General features: G+C 41.9%; 1 protein-coding gene across 4 annotated transcripts in view; it reads right to left on the bottom strand.

Annotated features, from left to right (window-relative positions):
• The window catches only part of SCAPER (S-phase cyclin A associated protein in the ER), a 146,415-nt gene that overhangs the window by 80,403 nt on the left and 49,214 nt on the right, over window positions 1-16,798 (bottom strand). For all 4 annotated transcript variants that reach the window (XM_078380928.1, XM_072981948.2, XM_078380929.1 and 1 more), the window contains 3 exons: window positions 12,021-12,157; window positions 5,534-5,599; window positions 600-711 (listed from right to left, as the gene is read on the bottom strand). In XM_078380928.1, coding sequence (XP_078237054.1) covers window positions 600-711; window positions 5,534-5,599; window positions 12,021-12,157 — 315 coding nt within the window. The remainder of the gene's footprint in view (window positions 1-599; window positions 712-5,533; window positions 5,600-12,020; window positions 12,158-16,798) is intronic.

The raw sequence follows: 16,798 nt of genomic DNA, 5'->3' as shown, positions 1-16,798 counted from the left end.
CATCTGCATTATTTTCTGTCATTTACTAGTGGAGTTCTAACTGAGATCAGATTATGTTTCTCAACTCTATGAATGATTTTTTTTTTGTTTTCCTTCCCTTCATCTGTAGTACAAATATTTTTAAAATAAAAGTGAGAAACAAATAAGTATAAGGAATCTGAAACGATACTTTAGTACAAACTAGCAGTATGTACTCTTCAAGTCGTTCAATGTATTCTTCTGTTTAATAAATTAATAGTCTGTATTTCTACCTCTAAGCATGGAAAGCAATATAGAATGACAGCACCATATATAACAACAGTGGTAAATACAATATAAAATCAGTCTTCTCTTCTGCAATGCCTAACCCTTCTATTAGATACATGAAAACACTGAACTAGGACTAAGTGAAGCATTTACAGAGAAACTCCGTGAATCCATGAGATGTGAGCACATATATACATAGCAGCTCACACTCCATAGATTTATACACACCATCTTGAGAGGTGAATTTTAAAATGATGTCTCCATCCCCAGCACATCACTAACATGTAAACAGATTATTTTGGGTTGTGGCAATGACCAAGTAACTGGGAACTGAACAAAGAAATGTACCTTACCTCTTTTTCCAGGATACGTGAAATCTCTCCCAAAATCCTGTCCAGAGCGGACGCTTTGTTACTGTCTTGAACCTGAAGCTGCTTCGTCAGGTCTTTGACTAATCGCTGAAGCCTTCCATTTTTTCAGGGGGGAAAAGAGAAAGAGAAATTTAAGAAAGGAAAATTGAACCGAGAAAAATATTTTACGTTCCAGTAATATTTCTCTGAGATGTCTTAAAACTTAATTTGTTGAAAAGAAGGAAGTGGCTGAAATCCTATTGAGGTTGGCGTAAGTTTATGCCTGCAGAACTGTATACAGGCTTATGCCCCGACATGCTCTGCACACTTTGATTGTGCATCAGATCACTGGATTAGAAGTGCAACCTTTGCTCAGGACACCGGTGGAAGTCCTTCAGGAATATTATTTCCACCTCTCCATGATTTCTCCTAACTACTTGCATAAGGCTGAATTATGCCAGCAGAGCTGCGCAAGAGGATTGCAGCTCATCAGCCTAATTCTAGGTATGTTCACTCAGAAATCAGGCCTGCTCTGTGCAACACGACTGACTCCCATTGGGTACAGGACTGTAGCCCGTATGTCCTTTTACATACCAGTGGTATCTAATGCACAAGATGTGCTCACAGTGGGACACAGGTTTGTGCTCTGCATCGGCCTCTGTGGATTCTGTGGCCTGCTGAACCAACCTACCCATCTGACAACAACTTCCGGAGCACCCTATCAGAGTTTGGCTACTTACTTCTTAAGTAAGTAATTCATTGTGTAACTCTTTACAAGCAGCATCATCTCATTCCTTACCAGCAATTTGTTGTTTTACTCGTGTCATTAATGCTACCTTTCTCATGGCTAAAATATCCCATGTTAGCATAGAAAGCAGAATGGTATGAAACCGGAAAACGAAGCTCAAAATGTCCAAAGTGGCCTGAAAAGTGTCTCTCTAAGTAATCAGGTCATCATCATCATCTTAGAGCTGCAGATCTGGAAGGGACCCTATGGATCACTGAGTCCATTCCCTACCAAGGAGGCCCAGTGGGGAAATCAAACTCCCAACCTCTGGCTCTGCAGCCACATGCCTAAACCACTGAAATATCCAGCAGTTCACATGAAATATTGCTATTTTTAAAAAAATAATTATAATGCTGTTTCTACTTGTTGCTTTCAAAATATAACTTCATTACACCTCCATTAGCCACCAAAAACAATACGAGTACTTTTTTTGGTATTATCCTTTTAATGCCAAATGACAATGTTTATGATTCTGCGCAAGCACACTAAAACCCACTAGTGTGCATTCACAGAGACCACGAAGAAGAACCAGCACTTATGTAAACTTCTCTAAACCAACTGGCCTGTTCTAGCTAGGACGGCCCCAAATTACCACAACTCCAGTCATAAGCCCTGTACGTTGGGTTGGAGCCCCCGTTAATTTTACCAAATTACATTAATTTTAGAACTGATTTTTTTCAAGTGCACATTCTCACTGTGAGCAAAGATCTGCCTTTTTAAAAAAAATCAGCCAGATATAGGTTTATAGGCTTTCAGAAGACTACTACATGTTCGAGCTTGAGGGATGTATTTCAGAATAGTTTTTCCCTCCACTAAGAAAACAAACCTCAGAATGAACACTGGCTCTCATACATTCCTACAGTTTTTCAGAATAAGTGGCGTCCTAACCTTATAATTTCCCCTTTATTATTGTTATTTTTTTTTAAAGTCCCTGTCTCAATTCTGAGTCACATACAGTTTTTTAAAATTCCCCATTACCCACCTTAAGGCAGGATAGAAAATTACCTTCTCTGAGATTCCTCCGATGGGAACAGAACTGCTTAATTTTTTGGCACAGCCAGACCTGAATGCTGAATCAACTCATAAAAAGCAATCTTATCCCCTTCTTTCTAAAAAACCTCAATGAGCCTGCTCTGAGCATCTGTCAGATTTTAGGACATTTGATCTGAATCCAGTCATTTGTCAAGAAAACGTAGCCTTTCTATTTTTAGAAGGGGAGGCCTTTTTTGGAAGGACTTTATTGTCTCGTCCGGATAGAATTCCTTGGACATAGAATCAAAAATTGTAAAGTTGGAAGGGACCCGAAGGGTCATCAAGCCCCACCCCCTGACAAAGCAGGAAATCTGTAACTATATCCTTGAATAGTCAGCAACCAGTGTATTGCACTTGAAACTCTCAGCTGGTTTTTAGCAGTTAGCTAATTTGTTTTTGATCATTGCTTATTTTGAGAAGCTTTATGTTGAAGTACAGGTTCATGTACTGAACTCTCTGTCTCTGTCTCTGTCTCTGTCTCTCTCTCACACACACAGTTGTAGTTCACTGTGTTGCATATTTGTACATTCATGATTTTATTAGAATGCAGCCTGATGTAGAGTGCAATATTATGATTGTTCAAAAATACTTGGTGCAGTCAATAACAATTATAAAAACACCAGCTGGTATTATATAACAGAGACAAAAGCTGCACATTTGTCAATTCCAAATTTCATTTAAATATCTTCACTAAATATTTCCGCTGTGCTTAGCAGTGATTCTATCTCCATGGAACTTTGTGTGTATAGTTTTGGGTCATCCATATATTGATTTTTCCTGCTTGTTCTGAAATATCGTAGCCCCATCCAGTTTTTATTTAAAATTATTGACATGGGGATTAGCGAGATGTTAAACAGCAGAGGTGATAAAGAATCCCCCTGAAATATTCCTCTTTTGATATTAACATCCTCAGTTTCTTCAACATAGGCCATTGAGATGTTTTTCCATTTTTCCATGTTTTTCTTGAGGAACCTTTGAATATTTTTACTAATGTTGCACTCTGATGTCATCATCATCATCATCATCATCATCATCATCCATGACAGTTGAGCCATCCAACCACTGTTTAAAATCATCTTATGAAGGAAAACCCAGTACTTTTCTGTTGAACGGCTATGAATGTCAGGAAGTTCATCCTAATATTTAGTCAAAATCTTCTTTTGACATGTACACCCGTGAGTGCTACATTACCACCGTTTGGGGGAACAAACAGCCTGTGATGGTTTGTTTCCCTTACAAAAGCAAGTGAGGCAAAAATCTGCACGAGAAGTAGCCTGTAAAAAATATCAAGAAGGCAGGAACAGAGCAGCGTTTGGACCACACTTGCCAGATCTTGCTGCTAACATGTTGGTGAAGAATTCTGGGAGTTGTAGTCCAAAAAGGCAGCCTTCTCCAGCTCTGGAAAGAAAAAGGCTCAAGCTAGGGAGTTCACGCCTGAAGCAACCACCAGAGGTTTGAGAGGACCTCCGTCTTCCCGGGGATCAAGCCCTCTCTTCAATAAAAAGGCTTAGTTTTCTTGACAATGACTGGACTCAGATCAGATTTCCTTGTCTTCTTGACTGAGCACTTACTGGTGCTAAAGCAGGTTCTCCTGGTTTCCTCTGTACGAAGGCTGCTTCTTTACTCACCGTCTCCAAGAAAAAAGCACACAGAGATTTTTTTTTTGGGGGGGGAATGCAATTTGAAATTTTGCATGCTTTTTGCTCTTTCTCTCATCATTCTCTTCCTAAGAGACTGAAAAGACTGGGAACCAACATCTACGGTGTGAACAGAACGCTGGACAAAACCCACATTGGTTCTGATCAAGCAGGGCCCCACTGTTATGTTCTTAATAGGAGGAGGGAGGGAATACATCCTTCAAAATGTGGAAACAACAGGATCAAATTTAGATCGAACCTACTTGGTTTCCTCCACATGGTGCGCTTTTCTACAAATAGAGAAGCCAGTTCCTCGGTCAGTATATACTGGCAAAACTCCAGAGAACTTAGCTGAGATAGAGAGATTTATACCAGTGATCCAGGGCCAGTTTGCCAGGGGAAGGAAATTGCATAATACTGTTAAAACTCTATTAAGATGTTGTCTCCTGCTTAGCTTTCAATGATATTAAAGACTACCTTTAGACCTTCAGAAGAAGAAAAAAACATACCCTGTCAGTTCTTTTTATATTACACTGAGCTGCCTTCACATCCGGGTTGGTTGCTGCTGCTTTCAGCCCCGTCCGGGTTTAAGGGGGATAAACAACCACCAATGAACAGGGAAACAGAAGCAGTAAGGAGGAAACAGGATATGCCAATCTCCATATCCTGCTTAAGAGGGTACAAGCGCTCTTTCTCCACTGCTGGGAAACAGGATTTGTCCTCTGGAACTCAAAAGCAACAAGAGAACTGGGATTTCATGGAAAAAGCTTACGACCCACATCATTCCATAAAACCTCCAAGTCCTCACATCCTACTGCAGGGAGGGTGGCACCATGCCCCCCCCACCGATGACGCTAGACTACAAACTCCACCATTCCCAATCATGTGGCATGCTACCTGGGCCGCACAAGGTTTGGGGAGTCCCACAACATCTGGAGGGCCACCCCTATATATTGGAGGAAGGTAGCACACTCATATTTTTTAAAACACCACCCTGCTTTAAAGCTTAAAATCATGTCACCGAGATTGGCCTCCTGCCTCTTTCTTGCTCTGTTTACCAAGGATGTTGGCAAATCTTTGGGTCCAAATCCTGAGTCCCAAGCCCCAGGGGTTTGAGTCCCTATGAAAAACAAAGCTATTCCCCGGAAGAAAGGGAAGGATGGGTTAAGGGTTCTGAGTCATGACTCGAGTCTGAGTCACTGAGAAAAAAACAACCCCGAGTTGAGTCGCTGATGCAACTTAAGTCCAACTTGATAGTAAGTCCTGTGGCTCAAGCCCTTCTCCTCCTTACATCCCCTTTTCTTGTTGTCTCACCTGCCTCTGTTTTGTTGACTGTAAGCACCTGGGGGGGGGGGACTCTTCATCCTTAATCTTTGGGAAGCCACGCACGCATGGAGAAAACAAAATAAGACGTCCAAAACAACGCAATGTCTATCCAAGAACCATCTACGACATTTAAATCAAGGACCACACATGCTTACTTTGCTTTGTACGGAGAATCACAGGAGAGATTTTTGGCTTCCATCAGACTTTCATATTCCTTTGCCCTAAGAGAGAGAGAAAAATATATATATATATTTGTTAGAATCCTGGTGTTGGTTTATACAAAGAACCTATTCTGATATGTTTAGATATTACTGCACTGGGCATGCTGTTGATCTTCGTAGAATTTTTTTAAAAAAAGTCAGTGGGCCTCTTTGAAATTTTTACATTTATATCTTAGTAAATTCCCACGGAAACATTTGAACCTTTTATAAACTACTGTAAGCATCAGCTATAGAGCATGTTAACAAATGGAATGAATATATGTCCAATATTAAACCCATGTTGATACCAAGAGCTATTTCTGTCACGAGCAATGAAAATACATGGTTTTAAAAAGATAGTACACCTGTCCAATCTGCATGCCAAATCCCAAAAGAAAGAGTGGGTACACTACATGTTATTCATTCCTGTTTTAAGAACATCTAAAATTCTTTTCCATGTTCAAGGCTCACAAACACTTCTTCACGACGCTCGCAGTTGTTGTAATCAAGATGCTTCCCCCCCCCCCCGACAACAACAGAAAACCCACCTACGGAAGGCCGTTCGGCTTTCAGGGAAAGTGCAAGGAGCCGTTAATGGCACAAACCTGTTCAAACAATTAAAAAGTGTTCTCGTTTATCTTGGCCCAATGCCAAAGTACCCGAGCGAGAGGCCATCAACGTCGCTTAACTTGGCTTGGTTTAGCCTGTGTCGAGAGGTGGTTTCACCAGCCCATCACGAGAGGTGGTGCCTCTGTATTTTCACAGGCGCGGCAAAATGAAACTTATCTTGCTAATGCAGAATTTTAGCATTCTCAATTCTTGCACACAAAGCCCATCAGGGGAAAGAAAATCTCGACAGCGCCATTTCTTTAAAAAAAAAATATTCATACAGAAAAGAAAGAAATGATAAAACAGAAGTCACGTGCAAGTCTTATGGAAGTGCCTTTTCTAGAGCCTGTAATTTCAATATGACTTTATTAGAGACCATATTCAATTCTTTAGAGTTTTGCTTTGCTTTTATGAGTCATTCTTTCAGCATTACAGATGCCTCTTCTCTTTTGAACTAGGGCTGAGACTTTTGTTCCAGACTGTACTATGGACTCACAATAACTTTATTAATGTTTTTCTTTTGTTTCTAACAATCTTCATTAGCCACTTCTAATTACTTACATAAGCAGCAGGATATAGGGTTGGTTGGTTTGTTTTGGACAATAAGTGAATTTCATCCTCCATGCTGTTGTAGGACCAAACCACAGGTGAAAATTGGAAGGTTATATTTCTTTATTATTACATTTTTACCCTGCCCTTTTTCTAAAGCATTCAGGTCAGGTGCTACGTGATCGCCCCTTCTCATTTTTACCCTGGGATGTAGTTAAGGAAGAGCCAGAGAGAAGGAATAAATGTATGAAGCTTACCCACTGCAAAGGATGAGTTTTAACTGATATCTCTTTTGGTCTCAGTTTAATGTTCAAACCACCACTACATCCTATTGCTTTTCTGGTTAATAGGGAAGAGGGAGACAATTACAAATACTACAGGCCGTTCATAATTTCTCAACCAAATGTCGGCAATGAGCAGATCTCGGTCTGCTGCTTTTGAGGGTCTGTCTGCATTTGGAGAAGCTAAGACTCCCTGTCAATGGGACCAAAATAGCACAAAGAAATATCCATCACATCCCGGACAACTTTTCACTTAATAAACTTTGGCACTGTTTTCTGTCAAATGCAGTGAGATCTTCCCACAACTCATCTCCTCTACAGCTAAGGCTTTTTTAAAACACATCAATTTATATCCATTAGAGCCCACCTAAAACTTCCTCCTTTGATGTGAAGGAGAAAAAGATCGTGTAATTGCACTTCTTACTGACTCTTTCTAGTTGTTCTTCAAACCTGTTAGATCCTCTAAGCAGCCTGAGCACTCCAGACAGATAGACAGACAGTCACGGGTGGGTAAGCAGGGCGAGGCAAAAAATATGAAAAGCTTTTAAGACAAGGATGAAAAGCTTGACCTTTATCTACAAGGAGAACAGGAAGGATTCAGAAAGAGACATGACATGATTAGGGTGACAAGCAAGGAAGCTGATTTTCAAGTTTGGACATTCTGCAAATATTTATCTTCGCCAAATACACGCCCTGGGCCATCCTTTGCCCCTTTAATTATCTTCCTTGTTTAGTTCATATTTTTCTTCCTGCTAGCTAGAAAGCATTTTTTTCTGATTTATTTATTTTTTGATAACCCAAGACACAAAGAGTAAGCTCCTCCTTAACTTATATAACCCTGCTTTCCTATGTAGTCATTCAAACACATTTCATTATTTGGAAATCAAGTTAGGTGGCTGTTTCCCATATATATGTGCTCGGCTCATATGGTATCCAAAAAAGCATGATATTTTAAATATGCCATTTTTAACTATTGGCAACATTTATCCTTGTGCTTATATCCTATCTTTCAGCCTGTCGACACCCAAGATGGCTGACAAATTAATATACAGCATATAAAATGTTTTTTAATAGTTGGCAATAAATTAAAAAGCTATGGTTTTTCCTGTCGTGATGTATGGAAGTGGGAGCTGGACCATAAAGAAAGCAGACCGCCAAAGAATTGATGCCTTTGAATTGTGGTGCTGGAGGAGGCTCTTGAGAGTCCCCTGGACTGCAAAGGAGAACAAACCTATCAATTCTAAAGGAAATCAACCCGGAGTGCTCAGTGGAAGGACAGATCCTGAAGCTGAGTCTCCAATACTTTAGCCATCTCATGAGAAGAGAAGACTCCCTGGAAAAGACCTTAATGTTGGGAAAGTGTGAAGGCAAGAGGAGAAGGGGACGACAGAGGATGAGATGGCTGGACAGTGTCTGCGAAGCAACCAACATGAATTTGACACAACTACCATGAAGGCATCGCCTAGGGAATTCACGCCGCATCCTGATCGAGAGCAATAGTTGCTGCATTTCGAGTTGGTCTGGGTGGCAAAAACGTCGAGACCTGTGTGCATTCACAGAGGCCACGAAGAAGAAGTGGAGATTTTCACATACAGTCAGAAATAGAAGGCCACAGCCATGTCAAGCTGATGATCTTATGACCACTATGATATCTGCATGCAAGGGAGAACTTAGTTACCGTTAATCCACTATATCTTGATGCACTTTTCTGATAGCATCACATACATGTTAATATGGAATAATTTACTTTGCTATATATCAGCACCGGCTTAATGGCTTCAGGTTATAAATATTATTAATAAGACCAAAGAAAATTCTTAAGAGAATAGATATCTCATTGATCACAGGCTGTCCCTTCATTCACCTCTGCCATTATGGGTAATGTTTTGATTTAAGATCTAACAACTCAGAAGGTGATAAAAGCCCTTCTGAGTGCATTCACATGCTTGTCTTCAATTTTAATATTTTACTGTTTCATAATTTCTGAAGAATGCTTAATATTCCAAGTCCTTAAAGTGGGCACATTTTGTCTCATAACGTGTCTTACGATTAAGAACGTGTGACAGCGACGAATGCTCACCAAAATGAATTACGACGAGAACCCAACTGCAAACTCAAGCTACAAATGGATTAAGAGCGGGTCCTGCTCTCCAACCTTCCACTTGCCCCAGCTAATTAATTTCTTTAAATATGAAACCTTACCTAGCTTCAACCTAATAATCTCCGTCTGTTTCTTAATCCAATAGTTTAGACAATTTCAGGAGGTGCAATCTGTAGTGCGTTTATCGCAAAGCAAATTCCACTGTGCTCTGTGGGGCTTACTCCCTTGGGTCCAGAACTACACTCAGATGCAGATCACATATTTCACATAGTATGTTCAACAGGCAAGAATCTTATTGTTGCATCGATTGCAATCTCTTTAATTCATTGGGGTACAAGCCGTCTGCCTAAGATGCGTAATATTTACTGCTACTTGCAGAAATGCCAAGTTGCAAGATAAATACTGAGCAAGAAATGGGTAGATAAATGCAATATTTTACGTAGTATATGAACCAATGTAGTGTAGTGGATAAAGTGACAGACTAGGACTCAGAGGGCCTGGGTCTGAATCCCCGCTCAGCTATGGAAACTCACTGTGAGAGGTAAAAAACACTCAAACAGCGTGAACGCACCTCAGGAACCTTACTGGGGTTGTCAGAAGCTGACATCAACTTGACAACACGCAACGCAAGCAGTGCCCATATGATCCTATGAATTATTCTGTGTTTTAAAAGAATGCTGGGGTAATTTGGGGGCTCGCTTTCTAATAAGATTGGATCCCCAATGCATTTTTCAAAAAACCAGAAACAAAATTACAAGGAAAGAGACATGTTCAAATCAAGAGCAGGCATGAAAAGCCTCCAACACAAAAGTCCGTATAACATTGTTTTTTAATTTTTTTAATAGTCTTACAATGTTAAAGGTCTTCAAACGTGGAAAGTGCTGGGAAGACTTCAACTAACACTGTGTGTACGTTATTTACCTGTACGGCTTCAAATATAACTATCATTATAACAGACCGAATATTAGCAGTAGTATTAGTAGCAATAATATTCTCATTGTAGCATTATTATTATGAAACAGTCAAAAATGACAATGATGACGATGCAACATTCATCAATTTTGATCTACTCATTTCAACTACTACTATTGCCTCTTAAGTAAAGCTAAAGGTTCCCCTTGATATTTAGTCCAGTCATGTCCGACTCTAGGGTGTGGTGCTCATCCCCGTCCCCAAGCCGTAGAACCAGCATTTGTCCAAAGACAGTTTCCATGGTCACGTGGCCAGCGCGACTAGACACAGAACGCTGTTACCTTCCCACCATGGTGGTATCTCTTTATCTACTCGCATTTTTACGTGCTTTCAAACAGCTAGGTTGGCAGGACCTGGGACAAGCGATGGGAGTTCACTCCGTCGTGTGGATTCGATCTTACAACGGCTGGTCTTCTAACCTTGCAGCACAAAGGCTTACTATAACATTGAAAATACTAGAAAGCAATAGAAATAGCTGGAACAACTGCACTGTACTAACTTTTCCCAACCAATTCGTTGCCCGACAGATGTGCTGAACTGCAAGTCACATACCGTATTTTTCGCACCATAAGACGCACTTTCCCCCCACAAAACAGAGGGGTGGAAAGTCTGTGCGTCTTATGGAGCGAAGAAAACAGATGATATTTTCCTGTTTTCTTCTCCTAAAAAATTGGTGCGTCTTATGGAGCGAAAAATACGGTAATTCTCAACTGTTCAGCCAAACAGTCATGCTGGTCAGGATAATGGGCATTGTAGTCCAATGCTTCTGCAGGGGAAGGTTGCAGTTCATCATGAACCAGCTCCCTATGCACTGCAAAGGCCTCTGGAATGCTGCAGCCAATTTTAGTTGACTTACTGCATGGTAGTAACGAATAAAATGAGATACACTAAATTATCCAAAAGCTATTGCATAGTAAATGAGAACCCTATTGGTGACGATGGCCGTAGAGTTTTGGAAAAAGGAAAACAGAACGAAACAGAAAGTGGAGAGCAATAAAAAAAAAGTAAGAAGATCCATTGTGTGACTACAAAACAAACTTTATTACAACTTAATAAAACTGCTAAAACCCGATGACCATCTATAGAACAACAAAGCAACGGAATGGATTCACCGGCCCAGCCAGTTGCCTCCCCGCCCCTCTCCTCCCCTCCGACAATTAAAAACAGTGATGCCAATATTTCATTGCTTATAATGGATTTCAACTAAGTGAAAGGATCCTTTAAATAGGAAGTCATTTAAGGAACAACAATATCAATGACAGATTATATTGGAGTGGAGATAACCTCTGACGGGGGGGGGGGACTCTGCAGCTCAGAGCCAAACGCAGGCGCTCGTGACAGAATGATGTCCCTTCTTTCCATTCTGATGCGCAGATGTCACATTTTAAGGGCAATGACAAACTGCAGGTCTGACAACTCACTTTCCATTTTAAGATATTTCTAACTTTTCCTTGTTGTGGCGAGCAACAAAATTGATTAAACCCAGCCTGGGGATTTGACACTCCCGCCGACGGGCTCCTATTTGTTGATTACTATTGATTTTCTTTGATACTTCATTTTAAAAATCAATACCTCGGAAGAAAAATAGGCCTGGTTTACACATACTTAAACATACTATTGTATGCCGGGAGAGGCTACAGTTTTGGCAGACTTCTGGCATCCAATTACGAGGAAAGCTCTTAACAGGTGAAAGCCAGGGCTCCCGATCAATACTCGGTTTTCTTCCTCAATCAGAGAAAGTGGCCATAAATTAGACTCATCAGTGTTATTTTCAAGATGTTCTTAAAGCAAATAACTTGAACAGTTTTTTTTAAAAAAAATGTAGCAATTTTTTTTGAAGGACGAAAAAAAAAACTCCTGGAATGGTGTTGAAAGAAAGCCACAAGCTATATACACACACACAAAGCCAGAGGGAGAAAAACGTCAGTACCTTGAATTCATCCGTGCTTTTAGCTTCTTGGCTTTCTTTCTGGTCTTCTGTATCTCTTCACCATCTTTTAAGGGTTCTGTTGGGACCGAGCTTTCTACCACAACGTCCACAATGTACTTCTTTAAGGACAGGTGCTCCTACGGGAGAAAGAAAATACAGATGGCATGGGAAATAGTGGACCTCCGCTGGGTTTTAGTTTCTGGATCCACAAAAAAAGAGGGAAAATATTAAAGAAATACAAATTAGCCAGGAGTCTTTGGTAAGGTAAAGGTAAAGGTTCCCCTTGACAATTTTTGTCCAGTCGTGTTCGACTCTAGGGGGCGGTGCTCATCCCCGTTTCCAAGCCATAGAGCCAGCGTTTTTGTCCAAAGACAATCTTCCGTGGTCACATGGCCAGTGCGACTTAGACACGGAACGCTGTTACCTTCCCACCGAGGTGGTCCCTATTTATCTACTTGCATTTGCATGCTTTCGAACCGCTAGGTTGGCGGGAGCTGGGACAAGTGACGGGAGCTCGCTCCGTTGCGTGGATTCGATCTTACGACTGCTTGGTCTTCTGACCCTGCAGCACAGGCTTCTGCGGTTTAGCCCGCAGCGCCACCACGTCCCTGCGGAGTCTTTGGTACCAAGGACCAAACCTGAATCCCTACTGAAAACAGACTTTATTCTCCAGAAACAAGGGACGGGTGGGTGGAATCAGAGTCGAGTTCAAGTCAGTGGGGGGGGGAGTCAAACCACTGGTGTGAATTAAGTACAACTTTACAGTGAATCCTGTGACTCAGGTCCCATCCCTGCAAAGTAGAACATTTAAAGAAAAAAATAACACAGCTTCCCCTCTCAATAATGATGGCATGTGCTTCGATTCATAAAAGCTCATCCTATATATGCTACATAACGAAAAAGGCAGACTGCAGAAGCTTCCATACAGTTCAGAAAGTTCTCAAAGTATCATTATGAATTGGGTTCTCCAGAAAAATCGGAACGACCCATCCCACAATCACTGGCTGCGGTGGAACCGTCGGCCCCCACCCCAACGGTAATGGCCACCCAAAAAAGCATAGCTATTTCAGTCCGTATTCCTGAACTTTAGGGAAATGGTATCACAGAAGAGCAAGGAGCTAGCTTTCCAGTTGCAAAGGATACCTCCCAAAGTTTGATATTAAGTGGGAGGAGCAGGGAAGAAAGGAAAGAGTGAGACCATGTCTTGGTTGAGTGGACAAGGTTTAAGTCTGGACGCAACAGCCGAAGAACCGGAAAATACGTAGAGATGTCCATGATCAAGGATAACAGAACTATCAGGGGGACAGCCTTACTAACAGACACTGCCAGATCTTCCTTTTCTCCTCTAGAGAAAGCCATGAACTGGAAAAACAACGAATTGGACTGGTCCATGATCACCCACAAACTCTAGAAAAACAAACCAAACGCCTCCACCATCTGCCGCCTGCCCGCCCCCTTTCCCGCTGCCTCCTCCGCCTCTGCCATCATCATCATCCTCTTCAGAGGCAGCAGCCCAGCTTCCTTCTCCGATCGGCTGATAAGGGACAGCAGGCCCGACCCTTGGAACGGAAGCCTGGCTGCTGTTCTCCAAAGATGGCCCCAGAGGAGGAGGAAGAGGAGGCGGCAGCAGGAGGACCAGGGAGGGAGGTCAGACAGGGGCAGCGGGAAGGGGCCGGGGGGGGAGCATCCCTTTCGCCAAAGCAAAAATGAAGTGCTGAGCAGTAAAAAAAAAAAAAATCAGTGCTTTGTTTCGTTTGAGCAAAAAAGGCTTGAACAAATCGAACCACAAAACCAGTCTTTCCTTTTCATTCCTTGTTCATGGTTTGGTTCGTGCCCACCTCACCTCTCCTCCCCATTTGAAAACACACTAAGGATTGAGTCACAGACTCAAGTACAGACGTTTTTCCTGCTATCACAGTCGTCTTTCCTTCCGCCACGCTGTTTCTTCTAAGCACGGGGCTGGAGAACTCAGCCTGCGAAGGAAGCCCACGTTGACCTCCCAGGGCACTGGTTCTTAACCTTGGGTTACTCAGGAGTTTTGGACTGCAACTCCCAGAAGCCTTCACCACCAGCTGTCCTGACTGGGGTTTCAGGGAGTTGCAGTTCAAAAGCATCCGAGTAACAAAGGTTAAGAACCACTGTCCCAGGGGACCAATCACGTAACAAGAGGCAACTTGTTTGCAAAGGGGGAGAGAGGCCAAGTTGTGTTAGGACAAGCAGACACCTTTTTTGACTTCAGAGCGCTCCGAGATTCAAAGTGCTTCTCTTTGGGGTGTGTCTAAAGGCTTAGGAGCACCAAGGATTTTTTTAAAATTTTTTCCTCCTCTTCTTTGAAGTCCAAGACCTCCCATCTCGCAGCCTTGCCAATCACACACTGCTTTTGAAGACATCTCTTAATTTTGTCCATGCAGCAGAGCAATGGGCGCGCAGAGTTTTGCAGAGAGGAGAAGGGAAGAAAGAAACGGCCGTAGAGGGCAAATTAGACAATATTAGGAGGCAGAGAGACAGAGATAAGCTACAAGACTTGGAAGGAATGGCATCTAGATTGACATGATTGAAACGGAAGGGAAAAAAAGAACACAGAGGGAAGGAAAAGCAAAGGATTTTTAAGGTGGCATAAAGGGACTGATGCAGCTGGAACTGCCACTTTAGAACACAAAAAGCCACCACTGACTTTGCTGTCTTCTCAACCCACAAAAGTAGCCATAAGGCTTTGCCAGAACATGATAAAGATACTTGAGTCCCCCAGAAATTTATAGACTTTCCAGGCAAAGAACTGATTCTGTGGTCTATACTTTTCTGTAGAACTCCTGGGGTAGTCAGATATCCTTAACTCGTTCTGACACCGGTGCTCCCATCGGAGTATGCGCGTCCAGACTTATATGGTAAACTAATTTTAAATCACAATAAATTGTATCACTGAGCCTTTGTTTAAATCAATTACTTTCACCAACCCCTTCATTAGTAGGTCATTCCCCCCCCCAAAAGGAAAGCACATTTGAGCCCTGATTGCCAATGAAACAGGACTTCTGCAGCAAACAAATCGAGAGCCGGGTGCTAGCAACTCTTGTGCAATTCCTGTGTTCTAACATTCGTGGATTTTTATACATCGTATATGATTAAGATGTTTTTTCGAAACAGGAAGGATAGCATTGCTTAGCTACGATCCATCTGAATCAGGGTGCAGGAACACTCGCCTCTGTCTAAGGTCTCCCTCTCGTCCTGCCTGCTCTTCCCTTCAAACACAACGTATCAGTGGTTCCTTTAGAAATCAGAAAGACAGCTGAAAGGTTACAAAGGACGGAAGACCAAAAGAAAGCCACCCTTTAAGAAATAAAGCACGGCAAGGAAGTATGAGCTGGTGGCTACAATATTCACAATCCTCCAGCTAGCATTTCTACTGATTTATGTGGGTATGGGGATTCTGGGCTCTGTGGTCCAAAATAACTTTTTCAAGCTCTGAGTTGGAGCCTCAGTAGTCATTATTAGTTGTCTACGATGTCGTAACCAACAAGGCCATCCAAAGATCATGTGCATGGAAAACAGCTCGAAAAGATTGAAGGCAACGTGATAGGAGTGGTACATGACCCAGAAAGCTACCCCTGACCCAGGCATTAGGGAGAAAATAGTTACTTATTTATTTTGTTATTTGATTTCAGTATATTCCACCTTCCTCCCAATTCAGAGACCCAAGGTGGTGCCACGTAGGCAATGAAGAGGCCAAACAATGCCATTCAAGGGTTGTCATTGAACTCCGTTGCTCATCCCACAGCCGGGATGGGCAAAAGATAGACCAGGATCTTCTGATAGATTTCTGAGGGATCTGCAGTCAATTAGTAAAGGTGCCCAACTCCCTTCTATGTAACAAATCGCCATTTTAAAATTTAAATTAGACTCAGAATCCCTGACACGCAGAATTTCAGATACAGTTTTGTTTAGGCAGGTCATTATTCATAAAAATAAACGATGCGCTCTGCCCCTTAAGCCCCCACATTGCATGTTGGTAGAGAGTGGGATTGTAATCAAGTAGGTTTCGCCAGCCTGAAGTCTATCGTCAGCTATAGATTAATTAATAAGAGAACGACTGACAATGAAGGAAAGTGAATGAGGTATGGGAGAGTGTGGAAGAGATAAGAGGGATGGAGCGAGAAAGTATATACTGTGTTTCCCCCAAAATAAGTCTTATATATATATATGCACCAAAAATGCATTAGGGCAGTGGTGTCAAACTGTGGCCCTCCAGATGTTCTTAGCCTACAGCTCCCAGAAGCCTTCAGCACCACCTCTGCTGGCCAGGATTTCTGGGAGTTGAAGTCCAAGAACATCTGGAGGGCCACAGTTTGACACCACTGCATTAGGGCTTATTTTCAGGGGATATTTTATTTTTTTCACATACAACAATCTACATTTATCCAAATACAGTCATGTCATCATCTTCTGGTTACTGTACAATGGTGGAGGGCAGGGTTTCACTTAAATGGGGCTTATTTTTTGGGTAGGGCTTATATTACAAGCATCCTGAAAAATCATACTAGGGCTTATTTTCAGGTTAGGTCTTAGGGTGTATATATAGAGAGAGAGTTTTGCTTTCTAAAAACAACCCCCTGAATCCACCAAAATTTGGCTTTCTAAATATTTGTACTGTCCTCTTTTAATGTAATGCAAGTAAGATGTTAAAGTTCAAGATCCTGAAATAAAGACAACTCGGCAGACTCCGAATCCTACTCCTGGATCTTTTGTGCTGATTGAGAGAAATTTCATGGTCACTTGGGTGAAAC

Source organism: Pogona vitticeps, chromosome 12, assembly GCF_051106095.1.
Source record: "Pogona vitticeps strain Pit_001003342236 chromosome 12, PviZW2.1, whole genome shotgun sequence".
In the NCBI taxonomy this organism is placed as follows: Eukaryota; Metazoa; Chordata; class Lepidosauria; order Squamata; family Agamidae; genus Pogona; species Pogona vitticeps.
The sequence above is the reverse complement of the archived record's forward strand: the minus strand, read 5'-3'. Positions and strand labels throughout refer to the sequence as shown.